General features: G+C 42.0%; 1 protein-coding gene across 1 annotated transcript in view; it reads right to left on the minus strand.

The window, feature by feature from the left end:
* Positions 1-1,154: 1,154 nt before the first annotated feature.
* The window catches only part of LOC124613000 (carboxypeptidase B-like), a 71,709-nt gene continuing 54,484 nt past the window's right edge, over positions 1,155-18,379 (minus strand). The window contains exons 5-9 of the mRNA XM_047141552.1: positions 17,864-17,951; positions 17,360-17,505; positions 10,781-10,837; positions 10,561-10,645; positions 1,155-1,430 (exon numbers count right to left, since the gene is read on the minus strand). Coding sequence (XP_046997508.1) covers positions 1,240-1,430; positions 10,561-10,645; positions 10,781-10,837; positions 17,360-17,505; positions 17,864-17,951 — 567 coding nt within the window. The 3' untranslated portion in view covers positions 1,155-1,239. The remainder of the gene's footprint in view (positions 1,431-10,560; positions 10,646-10,780; positions 10,838-17,359; positions 17,506-17,863; positions 17,952-18,379) is intronic.

Here is an 18,379-nt window from a genome sequence, read left to right on the forward strand (position 1 = left end):
TATGCTGCAAAAAATCAGCAAAGGTTTTAATTAGTTTTATAGGAATTTCAGAGGAGAGAGCGGCCTAGCAGACGACAGCTCATCACAGCTTAAGGTAAACACCGCGTGCAGAGGTGTGAACTTGTTGGTTCACCAGTTTGCATCCACTGTAAACTCGAACGACCGTGGGTAATCTTTTGCTCAGTCTGTCACATAACTAACCTTCCACTGTAGACTTTATTGTCATCCTAAAAGCAGTACCGAACTTTGAACCGGAATCGGATGATTTATCGTAGAACTGACCAACATCATAACGAAATCGTAAGAATAATTTTGTAAAGATAATTTAACTTCCTGATAGCTAATATTTAATACTGTTGTGTTTAGGATTATTTCACTTTGGATGTTGATGAGATTCGTTATCCTGACAACTGTTTTAACATTGTCACATGGTAAACTGTGTAAAAGCGTGTATTTCTATGATAATATTGAGACTTTAAACATGTCATTTTACCTTACACAGTTGTCCTCAGTCATAGAATAAGTAAACCATATATATCCCCTTACACATTCGAGGGAAAAAGAAGCTTGGCAGTTGCCTAAGGAACCGCAAATGCAGCCAGGCCAACATGATAGCGATTTCTGTATTTTTGGAGCCCTGAAGAAAGACATTTGTGGTCGTCGATTTGCCTTGGACGCAGAAGTGCACGCCAGGGTGACTCATGGTTCCGTAGGCAACCGCAAACATTTTCCTATGAAGACACTAATCATCTTGTCTCACAGTAGGATAAATATATGAACTGATATGCCAATTACGTTTGAAATAATAAACAGTTAACTTACTTTTTCCAGCTGTCTAATTTTCATTTGATTACCCCTTACAGAATCAAAAGCCAGAAACACAATGTGCTGTTGCAGACTCACGAAAGAAAGCGGGCTGAAGGAAAAACAAAATGTGCTACTTCTTTGTTGGTAACCTGTTGTCTGTGACTCCTTAAAGCAAATGTGTATTATGAAGCTTACAAATATTGATAATTCCTGTCAGATTAAAACTGTGTACTGCAGCGTTTTCGAGTCCCTGTGCAGCACACAGTTTTAATATGTCAGGGAGTTTCAAAACAGTACGCACTCCACTGCAGAGTGGAAAATCCATTTTCGAGATTAAGAACACTAAATTTCCATGCAGTCTTCCTTTATTCAGGACAAATATCTCTCAAAGAAACGTAATCAGTGTACATCTCCATCTACATGAGGGAATCTTCATCCAAAGTTGTCACTGACGTACTGGCCGAAGACTCGTATTGCTTCGAAGAATGGCGTCACGATGCCGATGATTTCAGACGCTGGAGGGTCGAAACCTTGGCTGCCACCACCGGGAAGTTCGATGGTGTAGGCGAGCTCCACTCCGCCGACAGCTTTCGTCCAGTCATCGCTACTGCCGGCTGATGCATCTGTTGAAACAGCACGTCGGCCTCATAATTAGATCAAACATTTTCTAGCCATCGAATCATGGAAACAATTGTATGCCAATAGAGAGTAAAAAGTAAATAAAGTTAAAAAATGGATGACTAGCCATCTATCTGTAGTGATTTGCTCCAACGACGAAGCAATCATTTCAAATTGTATGAGTTTGGTTTGGTTTGTGGGGCGCTCAACTGCGCGGTCATCAGAGTCAAATTGTATGAGTTGTTTATTGAAGTCCGTATTCTATTTGTTTATATTTTTTCAACGGGACTTCGTCTGAAACTTTCCCATATAACACATCATTAAATATCCTGAACATTTTTTAATAAATAAAAACAGATATGGCAAAATATCGAGCTTAAAATTACCGAAATGAAAGTAGTAGCAATAAAATCATAACAAATGATGAACCTATTAATTTAGAGCATTTTAAAATGTGAGATTAAGTAAGGAATGGGGAGGGCTTCAGTTGTAGCCTCTGACTAGCTGTAAAATGGAATGATTTCAGGAGACCATGGAAAATCCAAATTAGGATTACTGGGAGATGTACACCAGGCATACAGCTGTCGTAATTACTGTCTGACAAACCGGGACAATTCTCTTAAACTGACTAAAAATGGACGTAATTTGCGTAGTAGAAACCGGTACACCTCTTCAAGCTAGAAAAAAAGTGAATTAATTAATGGAAATATTTTCTAGGTGCTGTGATTGGTTCAAATGGCTCTGAGCACTATGGGACTCAACATCTTAGGTCATAAGTCCCCTAGAACTTAGAACTACTTAAACCTAACTAACCTAAGGACATCACACACACCCATGCCCGAGGCAGGATTCGAACCTGCGACCGTAGCAGTCGCGCGGTTCCAGACTGAAGCGCCTAGAACCACTCGGCCACACCGGCCGGCATTTTATAAGTGCTAGCAGAGTACACGTTGGATTTATGATTTACGCTAGGTAAATAATCCTTAATAATCTGCTGTTCTCCTATTTGGAATGGAAACGTATCACAAATTACACGTTCTGCTTCATATTCACTTCTCTGTCGTTTTATGAAGAACCATTCTTCTGAATTTTTTTTTTATATTAACACTACCCCGTTGGCATTTGAGGTCACTTGAAACAGTCGACATTTTTATATCAAATTAACTGCTATACGACTCACACAGAGAAACAGAGAACCACATTGTTGCAAAGATTAAACTGAACTGAGATAAGGGAAGATAACAGAAACTCAGTAGCGTTACTGTGAAAAAATACTCGTTAAGGAATCCAGTCAGCTGCGACAATAAAAGCTTTCGTCATTTAGATTATGAGCTGGAGCTGAGATACAGATCCACGTAAGACTTTGGACATAAATTTATAGAGTGAGAATACTCCTCTGAAATAAAAAATCCAGGTCAACTGCCGTCCCGAAAGGAATGATGCCAAACAATGCACCAGGGAAAAAATTAAGAAAATGAAAAAAAAACGAGGGCGGCTTGATAAGTCTGGTAAATTTCCGTGAAAAAATGGAACATTTTAGATGCGCCTTCATAATTGGTTATAGTTTCGTATAACGAATTTCAAAATTATACAGCGTACAGTTTATTGTTGTCAGCCGTCTGTATTTGTAAGTGTGTCGGCTACGATTGAAAATGAAAAGAACCGAATTTCGTACTGTTATTAAACAATTCCATTTGAAGGATTCGACAGCTGCACAAAACAAATCAGAACTGGACGAAGTTTAGGAGGGCTCTGCACCATCATTAAAGACCATTTATTTTGGATTAATTTAAGCACTTAAGACGATGTGCGTACCTGCCGTCCAATCGAGGTCACTATAAAAGAATCCAGTGACAAAATCAATTATATTGTAATGCAAGGCCGCCGAAAAAAAAAGTGAGATTGCTGAGACCGTAGGCATCTCAACTGAGCCTGTGCATAATATCGTGCACGTAGAATTGGCTGTGAAGCAACTACGTGCGACGTGGAAGTCAAAGACCATTTTTGTCAGCTGGAAAGGTGATGGCCACAGGTTTGAGATTCCCTAAGAATAATATTCGTTGTATACTTGAAAAAAGGTAGAACCATGACTGGATCTTATTATGCTTCATTGTTAGATCGTCTGTAACTTACATTGGCTCGAACTGGTGCGCAAAAAAATGCTTTTTCACCAGGATAATGCGCCATTACACACATCAGCGATAACAGTAGCGGAAGAGCATGAACTGGTCTTTGATTTGGTCCCTCATACACTCTATTCAAGAGACTGAGCTACAAGTGACTTTATTCTATTCCCTAACTTGAAACTTTGGATTGATGGGAAGAAAGTTTCATCAAATGAGAATATGACAGTTGCAGAGTTTGACAGAAACTATTTTTCCGATAGGATGAAAAAGTCAGGGGATTGGTGGACGAAATGCATATCCCTCAAAGGAAACTATGTCGAGAAATAATGTGAGTTAAAAAAAGGAAAATTTACTGTCTTATAACATCCGCATATTTAATAAATTCTATGCCGTATTGCGGCACTGAAACGAGTTATTTCAACCTGCAAATGATTAACACAAGCTTACGCAGAGTGTTATTCGAGTCATTAATAACATCTGTTGACTTTTTTATTATCAAGGGCGGACGCCACAAGAAGTGCGTTGTTATTTTTTTCCTTTACATTTAATAACAGAGTTGTACGCCTAAAGGTATACCGAAGAATGGTGTCCAATAAGAATGACAAGTCAGTGAATGCGAAAAAAATTGTAGTTGGGAGAGTACTGAAATACTGCTCAAAGGATGAAGAGCAAGCCTGCAACGAGTGGAGCGAACAAAATAGATGTTGTGGCAGCTGTGCTTATAATTCACATGTTAGCTCCAGAGAAATTACGTGTGCTTCTGGAATAGGTCAGCCTGAGTGCTTCACATTTCGAGCGGAAACAGTTTCCATCCGTAACACGTTTTATTTCACCAGCACGTCAACCAGTGCAGTTGTGTCCGCCCTTTCCCGGTCGCTGACAGGACTTCTGTGGGGTAAACTACGTTCTTTTGTGATATAATTTTCGTTGCTGTTGCTGATGTAATTTTGCAATGAAAGTGTGTATCTTGAGATTAAACTCAGGGCAAAAATGTTATTGCAAGAAGCAGCCAAGAAGTTTCCGTTTGAGGGCGTTACTGCGGCGTATATGCAATATAGTGTGACTTCGACACGGGCATTTGTGTCCCTCCGATGTGCGTGCGTCAAATATGGAAACGTGAACTATGGCGACGTCATTATCAAGTGCATCCAAACAGGACCAAAGTGGTGTTATTGTTTTCTCGGCTACCGAAGGACAAATACCTGTAGGCATCCATCGGAGAATGAAGAATATGTATGGAGCAGCTTATTTGTCTAAAACTAACGTTGTGGAATGGTTCGCAAGTTCATGATAACGCTCGTCCCCATATCGCAATTGTAAGGCAGAAGTTAGACCAATTCAAGTAGGAGGCACACGAGAAGTCTCCCTATAGTCTTGATCCCGCCCCATGGGATTATGACGCCTTCGGGATGCTAAAAAAGGCAATGAAGGGTCGGCGATTCCTGTCGGACGAGGACGCGTAGCAGGCAGTTACGGACTTCTTCACGCAGCGTGACACCATGTTGTACCACACGCGTATCTTCAACCTTTTTGTCTCAATGCTCGCGGGGATTTTGCTCATAGGCGTACCGGCTCCGGACTGTGCGGCCTTCGAACAAAAGCTTTTTGATCGCCTCTTATATTTAACTCTTTATACCTGCTACCTTTCTCAAAAATACATTCCATTTTTTGACGTGGACGTTTCTTTCAAGCCTCTGGTAGAAACAAGAATAATTACCGTCTTTAACTACTGAAACGCTGCAACTGTGCATGCACAGTCGATGCTCTATCTTCTGAAAAAACCTAACCAATTACGCTGGATCAGTTAATGTATAGCAACATAATGAAATGTAATTAATTACCAAGTGGATTAGTTTACTGCTACCTAACAACCGGTGGGCAAGCACTCAATCATTTAGTAAATGTAGTTTCCCTTCTGCCAACATTTGGGTCTGGTTGTGCGCTGCTGCATTGTGATCTTAAGAAATTCTTTAAAAAGTAGTATGCCAACCTAAGGAACAGTTAATAAGCATAAAAACCATACATTAAATAAATGAAATGTTCCCAGAATGAGATTTTCACTCTGCAGCGGAGTGTGCGCTGATATGAAACTTCCTGGCAGATTAAAACTGTGTGCCCGACCGAGACTCGAACTCGGGACCTTTGCCTTTCGCGGGCAAGTGCTCTACCAACTGAGCTACCGAAGCACGACTCACGCCCGGTACTCACAGCTTTACTTCTGCCAGTACCTCGTCTCCTACCTTCCAAACTTTACAGAAGCTCTCCTGCGAACCTGGAGAACTAGCACTCCTGAAAGAAAGGATATTGCGGAGACATGGCTTAGCCACAGCCTGGGGGATGTTTCCAGAATGACATTTTCACTCTGCAGCGGAGTGTGCGCTGATACGAAACTTCCTGGCAGATTAAAACTGTGTGCCCGACCGAGACTCGAACTCGGGACCTTTGCCTTTCGCGGGCAAGTGCTCTACCAACTGAGCTACAGAAGCACGACTCACGCCCGGTACTCGCAGCTTTACTTCTGCCAGTACCTCGTCTCCTACCTTCCAAACTTTACAGAAGCCTCCTGCGAAAGGTCCCGAGTTCGAGTCTCGGTCCGGCACACAGTTTTAATCTGCCAGGAAGTTTCAAATGAAATGTTAGTAATCTGTTAGGACAAAGTTGTTCAAATTATATTCAGTGTTGCATTTATTCAGGTCAAAGAAAGAAGTGACTGAAATGATGGTCTAATGATCCTGAAAATACGCACAATAATTAAATATGATTTGAAACAGCATGGCAGTGAGCAAAACGTACACAGAAAACACTTAATTGTTGCCAGCTAATGTTACCAAATTTGCTCATTTAAGCACTTCGCTGGAGATCGATAAACACTGTTGATTCTGAACTCAAAGTTTAATATAACTGTTGATTTTAAAGCAATGTGGGACGCATTTTCATAATCGTAAACTATTGCATTGAAATAACTGAGTCCAACATTATACATTCCATCTTATCGTAAGCGGTTCGTAGGCTGCACAGAATTTTACCCACTCTAATGACAGCAAAAGAAAGGCCCCTAAACGTGCTCTCCCTCAACCGTGTCACGTGTCTGCTACTGTAGAACGTCATTGTTGCTATTTACAAGATTTAAACATATTTCATATTAAACATACAATATACAATATGGTAATTTGTATACATTCCATTAATGAACAGATTAAATTTATAAATAGTTTCAATTAAGTCTTTTAGATAACTCTTTTACGATACAATCGGAACTACAAGAACCTAGCGAAATCCACAACTTTCTTCTCTATCACCCTGCCGTGCTATTCTAGTCAGCTAGTTCTCCTACAGTGTTATGGTAATAAACTATCATGTTAATTCACATAAACACTAAAGCGCAATAGTATCAATAGTTGACGCTCAGGCTATCCTTGTTCTGTAACTGTGGAGATTATCTGTTCTGTTATTCCTTAACACTAACATGGGATTTTATTTATAACCGATTCCTCTTTTGCCTTTAGTAGGATGTCAGTAGGCTCATTCTACAGCCGTCATCATTCTTTTTTACATCGGAAATCAACTGCTTACGAAATTGTTAGTTATTGTGAATACCTTCGCTAGATCAATTTACGTATAATTATTAATTACATTGCTAATATTGGTCCTACATAAGTACTGACAATTGTACTGGAATCGTTCTTTTTATGACGAATTCAATGATGTATTCAGAATCGCTGTAGGTAATCTGGGACCAACTTTACTCTTTTTGGCGAATATTTCAAGTATTCGCATTTTGATATTGCAGAGAACATCGTAAGCCGCGCGTGATTAACCGAGCGGTCTGGGGCGCTGCAGTCATGGACTGTGGGGCTGGTCCCGGCAGAGGTTTGAGTCCTCCATTGGGCATGGGTCTGTGTGTTTGTGCTTAGGATAATTTAGGTTAAGTAGTGTGCAAGCTTTGGGACTGATGACCTTAGCAGTTAAGTCCCATAAGTTTTCACACACATTTGAACATTTCTGAACATCGTAAAAACGCAGGCACTGTAATACAGTATTTCATACCAAGACAAGACCTCGACAATTATCACAAGTCTCTTCCTATGCGGCAATCACAGCAATTGGGCGAGAACCGGACACTGGATGGCGGTGACACATGGAAGTTTTCGGCGGTCCAGGAGTCGTGCTAGGATGGCCGAGGCGTCGGCACGGTAGCTCAGCGTGTTCGGTCAGAGGGTTTAGCTTCCCTCTGTAATAAAAAAAACTGAGTGAACGGATCAACAAACAACCTGAACGAGTGTCATCGGACGTCCGCCACGAAGACATAAAACAAAAAGCCGGGTCCGAGTCCCTGTTAGGTACAAATTTTCATTTCAGCAACACAGTGTGTAGTTTGAGTCTGATCGTATTCGCGATTGTGAATACATTTCTCGTGTTCCCATATCAGCGCTAACATTCTCTTTCCATGCTGGTGTCCCTTGCGAGAAGGCATGCAGACCGCAAACTTAATCGTTATTGCCTTCCAGTTCACGTGTCTCTCTCTCTCTGTTTCACTTGGGTCTAGCTGGAGCGTCCATCAGCCTGGCGTGACAGCTCCGTGCAACAACACGAGATTCCTCATTAGACAGTAATCGGTCTCACGTTCAAAGCAGAGTTAAACCTGAAGTTCTAAATATTTTACTTTCGCCAAAGCCACTAATCGGAATATGAAGAGTGAAACGTCGTTGAACGCATCTCTCTTAGAACTACGATGTTAACAGCGAAAATTAGCTCTACCTGGAAAAGCGAAGCTAATATCAATATCTCTGAAATTACTACAGCTATGAAAAGAGACTTTACGTCATCTAGTGGGCACTTTTTCATATTTCATTCGAGTGAAAGAGAATTACGTTGCTTTAAACGTTCCGTAAATATTTGAGAACAACTTAGCTGAAGCATCCTGTTTATCAGGACGATGTAGAAATGGTAGAAATGTATTAATGCTTTAAAAGAAAATGAAGAAGACCTGGTCATTATTACTTCTTTAAGAAGTCGTAGGCTCCGACAGTACCAATAAAAAGGGATCCTACGTACTTTTTCCTAATAAAGGCCTCTCTGATTTCAATAGAGCCATGCTATTTTGTTCTGTCACTTTTCCTAAACGCGTATTGAAATTTAGATACTTTATTATTAAATCTGGACTGAAACGAATAACTGATTTTCGCTATTCTAAGGTACTGTTGATACATGAAGTTAAAGGAGCTGGACGCAACGCAGAGACAAACTGTAAGTCCTATCCTGGCCTCAGAAGATGTGTTACAATTTGGATGGTGCAACTCGGAGGCAAAACTATAGTAGGCGAGTCAGGAGAAACAGAACATGCTTTGAGTGGCGATAGAGTTGGTGATTCTCACACAAAAACGTCTTATGGACATATGTCCTATCCCGAATGGTTTCCGAGATAGAATACCTTTAATGTAAGGTTTTTCTTGAATACCTCGAAAATCACGATCTCTAGCGAAAACGTGTCCCTGTGCAAAATTAAGTGCATTAAATTTCCTACAAATAAGGCCCTATTCATTTTTTTGTCTAGGGCTAATACTTTGTGCGAAGAGAGCGAGAGAATATTGAAAATCTTGTGCGAGGCGCATGCCCTGTAACTTCGTTAGTTTTTGTAGGACAGTTTGTGGTAATTTCTTGACTTGACAGACCAAAAATGTCCCGTATCGAATTGTTCGTCTCCAATCCCTCTACACTACTGTGGCACGTTGTAAACAATGAAAATGTACTGAATAATACAAAAATTAACAATGTACATTAAATGTGTCCTATCTCGGAAATCATTCGGAATAGGGCATATGCCCAAGTGAAGTGTTTTGTTCGGAATCACCAATGCTGTCTCCTGTCAAAGTGTGCACCTTCCCTCCTGACTAACCCTGTAAAATTTTCAGCAGCAGCGTTTTAGCTGGGTTAGGGAACTTATGAAAAATACGTAGAATAATTCATAAGGACTCTCCGTGGAAATATACGGGAGGTTATATTTCAGGTATCTGCTAAGGAGACACACACACCCATGCCCGAGGGAGACTCGAACTTCCGACGGGAAAGACCCGCGCGAACCGTGACATGACACACAAGACCACGCGGCTACCCCGCGCAGCTTTCTGCAGCGGAACTCGATCCTACAGTCATTTATTTTCTTTTTAAAGAAATCAATCTCTTCATCTGTTCTTTTAGATTCTGAGTAAGGAGGCTCTGATTGAGAGTTGCGTCAAGACATTTCCTGTTCTGAAGCATTCACTGTCCCACCGTACAGTCTCTCTCCTTCCAAAGATATTCATCGGCTCTTTCTTTGGGATACGTTTTCCATCTCCTTCCTTCATGGGTGACGTCAGACAAGTCGATACCTTTACTTATTTACCAAGCCGTTTGACTCTGTGGACACTACTTCGCTGAATAAATCCCGTCGAGGCTTCTAAATGTTCTCTTCCCCAAACTAATGTCACGTCTGTAGGCGTGGTATGCGAGAACTCAGCGAAATTTCAGTGCAAAAGTGATCTGATCCCGTGGGTCGCGATGAAAATTCCAACTGGATATCAGCGAAAAATCAGGAGCGGACAGCTTTAAGTCTGAAATCTAGAGCCGGCGGAACAGAGTGGGGACTAACGTTGGTGTTTATTAAAACTAAACCCAACCCAGAAGATTTCACTTCTAGTTAGTTTAGATAACTTGCTCAAAATCAAGTGCGCAAATGGATGCGTACATGTCATCCTCGCAAGTATACGCTATGTATGGCTTGTGATATTTATTATGCACTTATGAGACGGATGAGTCCACATCCATTTGAGCACACATGGAACTAGCTAGCTGTCCTTAATAAAGTGTTCTGTTAAACGAACAGCCTGATGCAAATGATGTTGCTCGGTAAAATATCTAGCAAAAGGTGAATTACTCGACAATTCTTCAAAGAGTACTCTTGTTTGAGCAATCACTGATCGCATACGCGCTCCATTTCTTGAAGGATACTAAAAGTAAGAAGAGTACTCACACAGGACGACCGTGGACTCTCCAACCGTGTAGGTGGGACCACCCGCTGCTTCCTGGGCAGCATTGGCTGCGTCACCCAAGGCTTGCTGCGAGCATAAAAAAAAGGAGTGTTGTTTGGTAATAAATACAAAGATGAATGTTCTCGCTGCCAATTTATTTGTTTTTATTTGCATCTGACATATGATTTAAAACGAATGATGAACGTAGGAAAAATTGCTCACCAGTGTTTCCCAGTTATCAGGCATCTCAGCGGTGTAGCTCCACGGGTAGAGTATATACTGCAAAGAGAACAAAAAATTATTCATCCTTTATGGAAGTGCACGCAGAATGTGATAATATTGAAAATAACAAGAGCATCTCTACAGCTACATCTATGCCTACACCCACAGGATGTTTGTTTTAACTTCAGTCAACTAAATATCTCGAAAAGGACGCATCGTACTAAAAAAAAAAAAAAAATGTTCTAGATCAAAAGTTAATGTTAGTAGAGGGAACATCTGTGTGGGCTCCACCTGGCCACCTCCTAATCACCCCTCCTGCGTGGGTTGGGTCAATTTTACATCTTCATTTGTGAGTCCCCCATTTTTACTGCATATTTGGATTCTACGCCAAAAAATACGTACAGTGCACTCAATACCATTGTTTTCCATTCGTGGTAGATGGCACTATAGTGGGCATATACAAAGTGTGCCAGTTTTTGCAATTAAGAACCGATGCATTTGGTTCTACACTTCATTTATGATGTAAATGTGAACATTTGTGCTTTAACGGTTGATATATTTATATTCGAAATTTATTTTAATGCTGCAAATTTGGTTGTGCAGTTAGCTGTATCAATGTCTGGTTAAAAACTACGTTTTATGTGATCTAGGAACAACAACGTGGATGTAATAGTTTTCTGTTACCATCGTGATGCCTGATGTCTGTGAGTCTCCTTGCCTCTCGCCATCGGGATGCTTGATTGTAGTGAGTATCTATGGCAGGTGCGCCCGTCATTATCACTTCAAGGACATTTTACGTAATTACAATGGTTGTGGTTTGTATTCAGCCGGTAACCGCGTAGTGGTCACCCCGATGGCGGCGTTCGAGGACAACCACAGAAATCGAGCATACCGATGGTTAAGGGAAGTCGCCACAATCAACCCAGTAGAATCATGAAACTAAATTACCATACAAGTAGCTTATTTGCCAGAAATGTCAATGTCAAGCCACAATATTTGTACTGTACAATAACATTTGCGACACTCAAGTAACGTTTGAACAGCAATACAAACCGTTAGAGTACAAAGGTTTACATTTACATCGTAAATAAAATATGGAATGAAATGCATCGGATCTTAATTGTAAAAAGGAACACATTTGATATTTGTTGATTATAGAGCCATCTACCACGATTGGGAAACAATGGTTTGAGTAATCAGTAGAATTTCTACTGCGTGCCTGCATCTCGCCTGATCTCTCCCCATTTGAGAACGTTCGGAGCATTATGAGCAGTGTCCTCCAACCATCTCGGGATTTTAACGATCTAACGCGCCAATTGGGTTGAATTTTGCCCGACGTCTCTCAGAAAGACATCCAACAACCCGGTGCCAAGCCGAGTAACTGCTTGCGTAGGGGCCAGAACTTAACCAACGCGTTATTCTTTTGCTGAATTTGTGAAGCTCTTTATCTTGAATAAATCATTTACTTTATCTGAAAATTTAATCATTTGTTTGTCACTACATGTACGTTATATCTACCGATTTACGTTTTAATCGGATAACTCCTTCGCGGTGCGTCGTTTCTTTTGTCTTAAAGTGTACGAGGGTTATTCATTAATTAACCTCCGATTGGCTGTTAAGAATAAAATGCTCGCCTGCGTGGTTGGAAAGGGAGACTTTGAAGGTCAACTAACGTCTGTCAACTCTCTGCGTTCGTCAGTGTGTAAGCCTCAAGCGATTGTAATGGGCGGTGTTATTGGGTCTCTCGCCATTTGCAACGTGCGTTCTGTTATTCGCTTCCTGCTCGGAGAAGGAGTCAACGACGCCAAGATTTAACGTCTATTGTGGCGTGTGTATGGGGATGGTCCTGCGTATGACGGTGTTGTGAAGGAACGGTCCAGAAAATTCGAGGCTGGTCGCCCAGAGTACATGCTGAAAGTGAGGACGACATTCAGAATTGAATCATGAACTTGTACAAGATGTCCACGAAATGATGCGTGCGTTTATTATTTCCGATCTTTCTGATGGTGAACCTTAGACTTCACGGAAAACCCTGTTTAAAATTGTCTCAGGGAGATTAGGTAACCATAAGTTTTGTGTGCAGTGAGTACAAAAATGTCTAATTGATGTTCCATAAAGTTGAAAGGACGTGTTCGGGCTTGACGCTCCTTCAGCGCTACCACGAAGGAAAAGAGGAATTTCGCAACACACTCGTGTGGGAGAAAGCGGAGGGTGCAGTATTTCAATTCTGAAACTAAGTAATAGTCCAAAAAGTGGGTGCACAATCATTGTCCAATTAGCCCTAAAAATTCAAACAGATTGCAAAATGATGGTTACAGTTTTCTTTGTGATCGCAAAGGACTTTTGACAACAGCTTTCATGAGAGTAACGCGTGAGAATATTTTGATATCACAGGTTCATTGTGAGATTCTTACGAAGCTCGGTAGGTCAATTCAAAACAATCGGTGCAGGACGATTACCGAAGGAATCGTTCTCCTTCGCGGCAGTCCGCAACTCTATGTTGCGAATCAAACAAAGGAAAAACTTGGGCTTTTTGGCTGGAATATTTTTCAACACTGTTCTTATACGAGTAGCTCGGACTTGGCACCAAGCGACCTTTATCTTTTCTTCAATATGAAAGACGGGCTGACTTTACAGCACGACCTACAGTGATCTCAAGGACGCTGACAACAATTGGCTGAAGCACCAGGAGGAACCATTATTTAATCAAAGCATAAGCTGGTGTCACGGTACCACAAATGTTTGAATAAACAAAAAGTCAAACGAAGTTAAAATTAGTGTAAGCAGGGCTACACGCGAAGCGTCCAACGAATACAAAAGGAAAACTGTAGCTACTAACTTGACGGAAAATCGTAAGAAGTTCTGTCTTTTGTTAAATCAGTAAACCGATCGAAGGGATATGACCATTCACTCAACGACACTGAAACAAAGAATAACACAGAAAAAGCGTTTTTTTTTCAAAATTGTTTCAGCGAGAAGATCACACTGTGTTCCCTCTTTAAATCGTCACACAAACGACAAAATGACAGATACCGAAATAAGTGACGAAGGAGAGAAAAGTAACTGAAATCGCTCGTCAGAGGAAAGGCCACTGGACCTGACGCGATACCAATCCGATTTTACGCAGACTATGCGAAAGAACTTTCCCTTTTTCTAGTAGCAAATGTATCGGAGGTCTGTTGAGGAGGGAAGGGTTCTTAATGATTAGTAAAAAGCGCAGTTCATTCGCGTTTTCAAGAAACTTCGTCGAAGAGGCACTCAGAACTATACGCCTACATCTCTGACGTCCGACTGTTGTAGGATTTTGGAACATGACTTGTACTAGCGTGTCACGACATTTCTGGAGACCGTGAAGCTCCTCGAAGACAACGAGGGCCCTATTCATCCACGAGACACAGAAAGCAGCAGACACAGGCGCGTAGGTTCCTTTACTTCCAGAAGGCGTTCGATACAGTTCTGCACTGTCACCTAACGAACAAAACTAGAATGTACGGAATATCAGACCAGCTATGTGATTGAACTGAATAATTGCGAACAAATACAACACTGCACGTCATTCTCAGTGGAGAAAAATCTTCAGATGTAAAAGTAACTTCGAACGTGCCCCACGTGAATGTTATAGGACCGTTACTTTTCAGAATACATCTAAATGACTTAGTAGATTATGTCGGAAGTTCCATTAGTCTTTTCGCGGATGATGCGGTTAGGTACAGAGAACTTGAAATACTGGAAAATTGTAGCGAAATGCAGACTTTACTGCACAGAGGCTCGACAAATGGTTCAAATGGCTCTGAGCACTATGGGACTTAAATGCTGGGTCATCAGTCCCCTAGAACTTAGAACTACTTAAACCTAACTAACCTAAGGACATCACAAACACCCATGCCCGAGGCAGGATTCGAATCTGCGACCCTAGCGGTCGCGCGGTTTCAGGCTGTAGCGCCTAGAACCGCTCGGCCACCCTGGCCGGCAGAGGCTCGACACTTGATGCAGCATAAACAGATGTAACGTACTGTGAGTATGTAGACAAAAGGCCTCTTTTTGTATGATTACAAAATTTCGGAAGACTCGCTGCAAGCACTTACTTCCATAAAATGTCTAGGAATGTGCGTATGGACCACTCTGAAGTGGAACAACCACATAAAATTAATTGCAAGGCGGAAGAATCTTCAGAAATTGTAGTCCATCAACAAAGGAAATACCTCACAAAACACTCGTTCAGCCTGTGCTTCAATATTAAACTTCCTGGCAGATTAAAACTGTGTGCGAGACTCGAACTCGGGACCATTGCCTTTCGCGGGCAAGTGCTGTACCAACTGAGCTACCCAAGCACGACTCACGCCCCGTCCTCACAGCTATAATTCCGCCAGTAGCACTTGCCCGCGAAAGGCAAAGATCCCGAGTTTGAGTCTCGGTCCGGCACAAAGTTTTAATCTGCCAAGAAGTTTCATATCACCGCACACTCCGCTGTAGAGTGAAAATTTCACTGTAGTACTTTAATATTGTTGATCATTATCCGTACCAAATGGGGCCAATAGGGGAAATAGAGAATATTCAAAGAAGTGGAGCACGTTTTGTTACAGATTCATTTAGCAAGCGCGAAGGCGCCCAAAATGCTCAGCAAACTCCGGTGGCAGACGCTGCAACAGTCACTCTGCATCACGTTACGGTCCACTGTTAATGTTCTGAGAATGTACATTCCTCGAAGACTCAACCAATATATTGCTCCTTACTACGTCTATCCCGCGAAAAGATCATTAAGGCAAAATTAGAGAGACGCGAGCCCACAGGAGGCTTACCAGTGTTCATGGTAACGGCTAGCAATGGTAAAAATTTTTGTTGTATTCTGCTTCCATCATTTTGCCTTAGTCTCAGGCAGTGGCATGAGCAGTTACGTAAACTACTCCACAGTACTTGTTGGCGGCTCGCACCCGCAATTACGCTGACGTAGGGACGCCACCACGGTATTGCTGAGTGAGGGACCCCAACTTCCTGCCACAAACCCGTCTATGGGAGAACTTGATGCCGTCACGTGAGGTACGCAAGAGTGTCGACGAGGTAGCGGCCACAACAGCGGGTCGCTCTCTTGCCTGCCAGCTTCCTTACTCACCAGTCCTTCCTATTGAGGGTGAAATGCTCTTCCCGAACCATGTGCGGTTCACTCAGCAGCCGTAGCCAGTTTCCGTGAATACTGTACTCCTTTGCTGCAGTTCTTGGGAATAAAACCCATTTTTCTTTGAATTCTGGCATTTTCTTTGAATCCTAGCATTTTTTACGTGTAGGAAAACCCTCCCGGATGCCCACCTGAGCTCCTGATACTATCTTGACCATGTACACCAGCAGCCTCCCTACCCGCGAACCTTAGGCGATGGAATGGAAAAAGGGGGAAATGACACTGATTCACAAAGTACACTCCGCCACCCACCGTAAGGTTGCTTGCGAAGTGTAGACCTAGACGTGAATGTGGAGAAGTAATGTTAACATCTAAGTACATCTACATCTACATCTACATCTACATACATACTCCGCAATCCACCATACGGTGCGTGGCGGAGGGTGCCTCGTACCACAACTAGCATCTTCTCTCCCTGTTCCAGTCCCAAACAGAACGAAGGAAAAATGACTGCCTATATGCCTCTGTACGAGCCCTAATCTCTCTTATCTTATCTTTGTGGTCTTTCCGCGAAATTGGCGGCAGTAAAATTGTACTGCAGTCAGCCTCAAATGCTGGTTCTCTAAATTTCCTCAGTAGCCATTCACGAAAAGAACGCCTCCTTTCCTCCAGAGACTCCCACCCGAGTTCCTGAAGCATTTCCATAACACTCGCGTGATGATCAAACCTACCAGTAACAAATCTAGCAGCCCGCCTCTGAATTGCTTCTATGTCCTCCCTCAATCCGACCTGACAGGGATCCCAAACGCTCGAGCAGTACTCAAGAATAGGTCGTATTAGTGTTTTGTAAGTGGTCTCCTTTACAGATAAACCACATCTTCCCAAAATTCTACCAATGAACCGAAGACGACTATCCGCCTTCCCCACAGCTGCCATTACATGCTTGTCCCACTTCATATCGCTCTGCAATGTTACGCCCAAATATTTAATCGACGTGACTGTGTCAAGCGCTACACTAATAACGGAGTATTCAAACATTACAGGATTCTTTTTCCTATTCATCTGCATTAATTTACATTTATCTATATTTAGAGTTAGCTGCCATTATTTACACCAATCACAAATCCTGCCCAAGTCATCTAGTATCCTCCTACAGTCACTCAACGACGACACCTTCCCGCACACCACAACATCATCAGCAAACAGCCGCACATTGCTATCCACCCTATCGAAAAGATCATTTATGTAGATAGAAAACAACATTGGACCTACCACACTTCCCTGGGGCACTCCAGATGATACCCTCACCTCTGATGAACATTCACCATAGAGGACAACGTACTGGGTTCTATTACTTAAGTTTGGATGTGAAAATTTGTCAACTTCTTCCTTTTTCAATAATCGGAGGTTAATTTACTAATAGCCCTCGTACAGTATTGTTAGATAAGGGTCTTTTGGTCACTTACGGGGCCGTAGCTGTGGAACGAAAGGTAAAGCTGGATGCGGCTGCTGTCTGCCAGAACATGGTCCCTCAGGGCCCTGGTTTCAGACTCGGAAAACGCTTCAGATCCGGCGTACGTCTCACTGCAGGGAAATGAACTGGCTCCAACCTCTGAAACACATGTGGAGGATGTCATGTGAAATTCCGTAACGTCGTTTGTGTCTTGAAAAGGTTATTGTGTGCATCCACAACAATTTCATGTAAACGTAGATCATAAACTGTCTGCAGATCTCGAAAAATAATCTAATGTAGCTATATGTCATGAAATAGCAGGAACGGAACGTCTAAAGTTAAAATGTAGGATAACAATGAGGCGAGTAACCGTTCATCTACAATATGTCTCCACAGTAAAGCACTGGAAACTCGGTTAGAGGACCCCTGATTTTTCAGCAGCTATGAAAGAAATTTAAGTGAGAACTATATAAAATCTAAAACAAGCCTAAAATTTTAAACATAATTTTCTTCTTACCCATCCAATGGAAATCGTAATTTCTGTTGCCGTCGACACCTACGCATAGAATCGACTCTGTAGATCGGGTCTTCCTCCACATCCGTTCCTGTAACATTCAGAGCAGTTACGGAGATATATTACAATGACGTATAAATGGCTCTGAGCACTATGGGACTTAACTTCTGAGGTCATCAGTCCCCTAGAACTTAGAACTACTTAAACCTAACTAACCTAAGGACATCACAAACATCCATGCCCGTGGCAGGATTCGAATCTGAGACCGTAGCGGTCGCGCGGTTCCAGACTGTAGCGCCTAGAACCGCTCGGCCACTCCGGCCGGCACAAGGACGTATACCTTGAGAACCAAAATGATAAAAATATACAGAGAGGCTCTTTTTTTCACAATGCGCTCTGTTCTGTTCTCCAGTGTCTGAAACGATTGGATGTGTCAACTAAATTCTTCATACAATATAATCATTTAAAAAGAGATTTACGTTAGGTATTTGCGGAATTCCAGTATGGAGGTTCCACCTT

The sequence above is a fragment of the Schistocerca americana genome, chromosome 4 (genome assembly GCF_021461395.2).
Source record: "Schistocerca americana isolate TAMUIC-IGC-003095 chromosome 4, iqSchAmer2.1, whole genome shotgun sequence".
Lineage (NCBI taxonomy): Eukaryota > Metazoa > Arthropoda > Insecta > Orthoptera > Acrididae > Schistocerca > Schistocerca americana.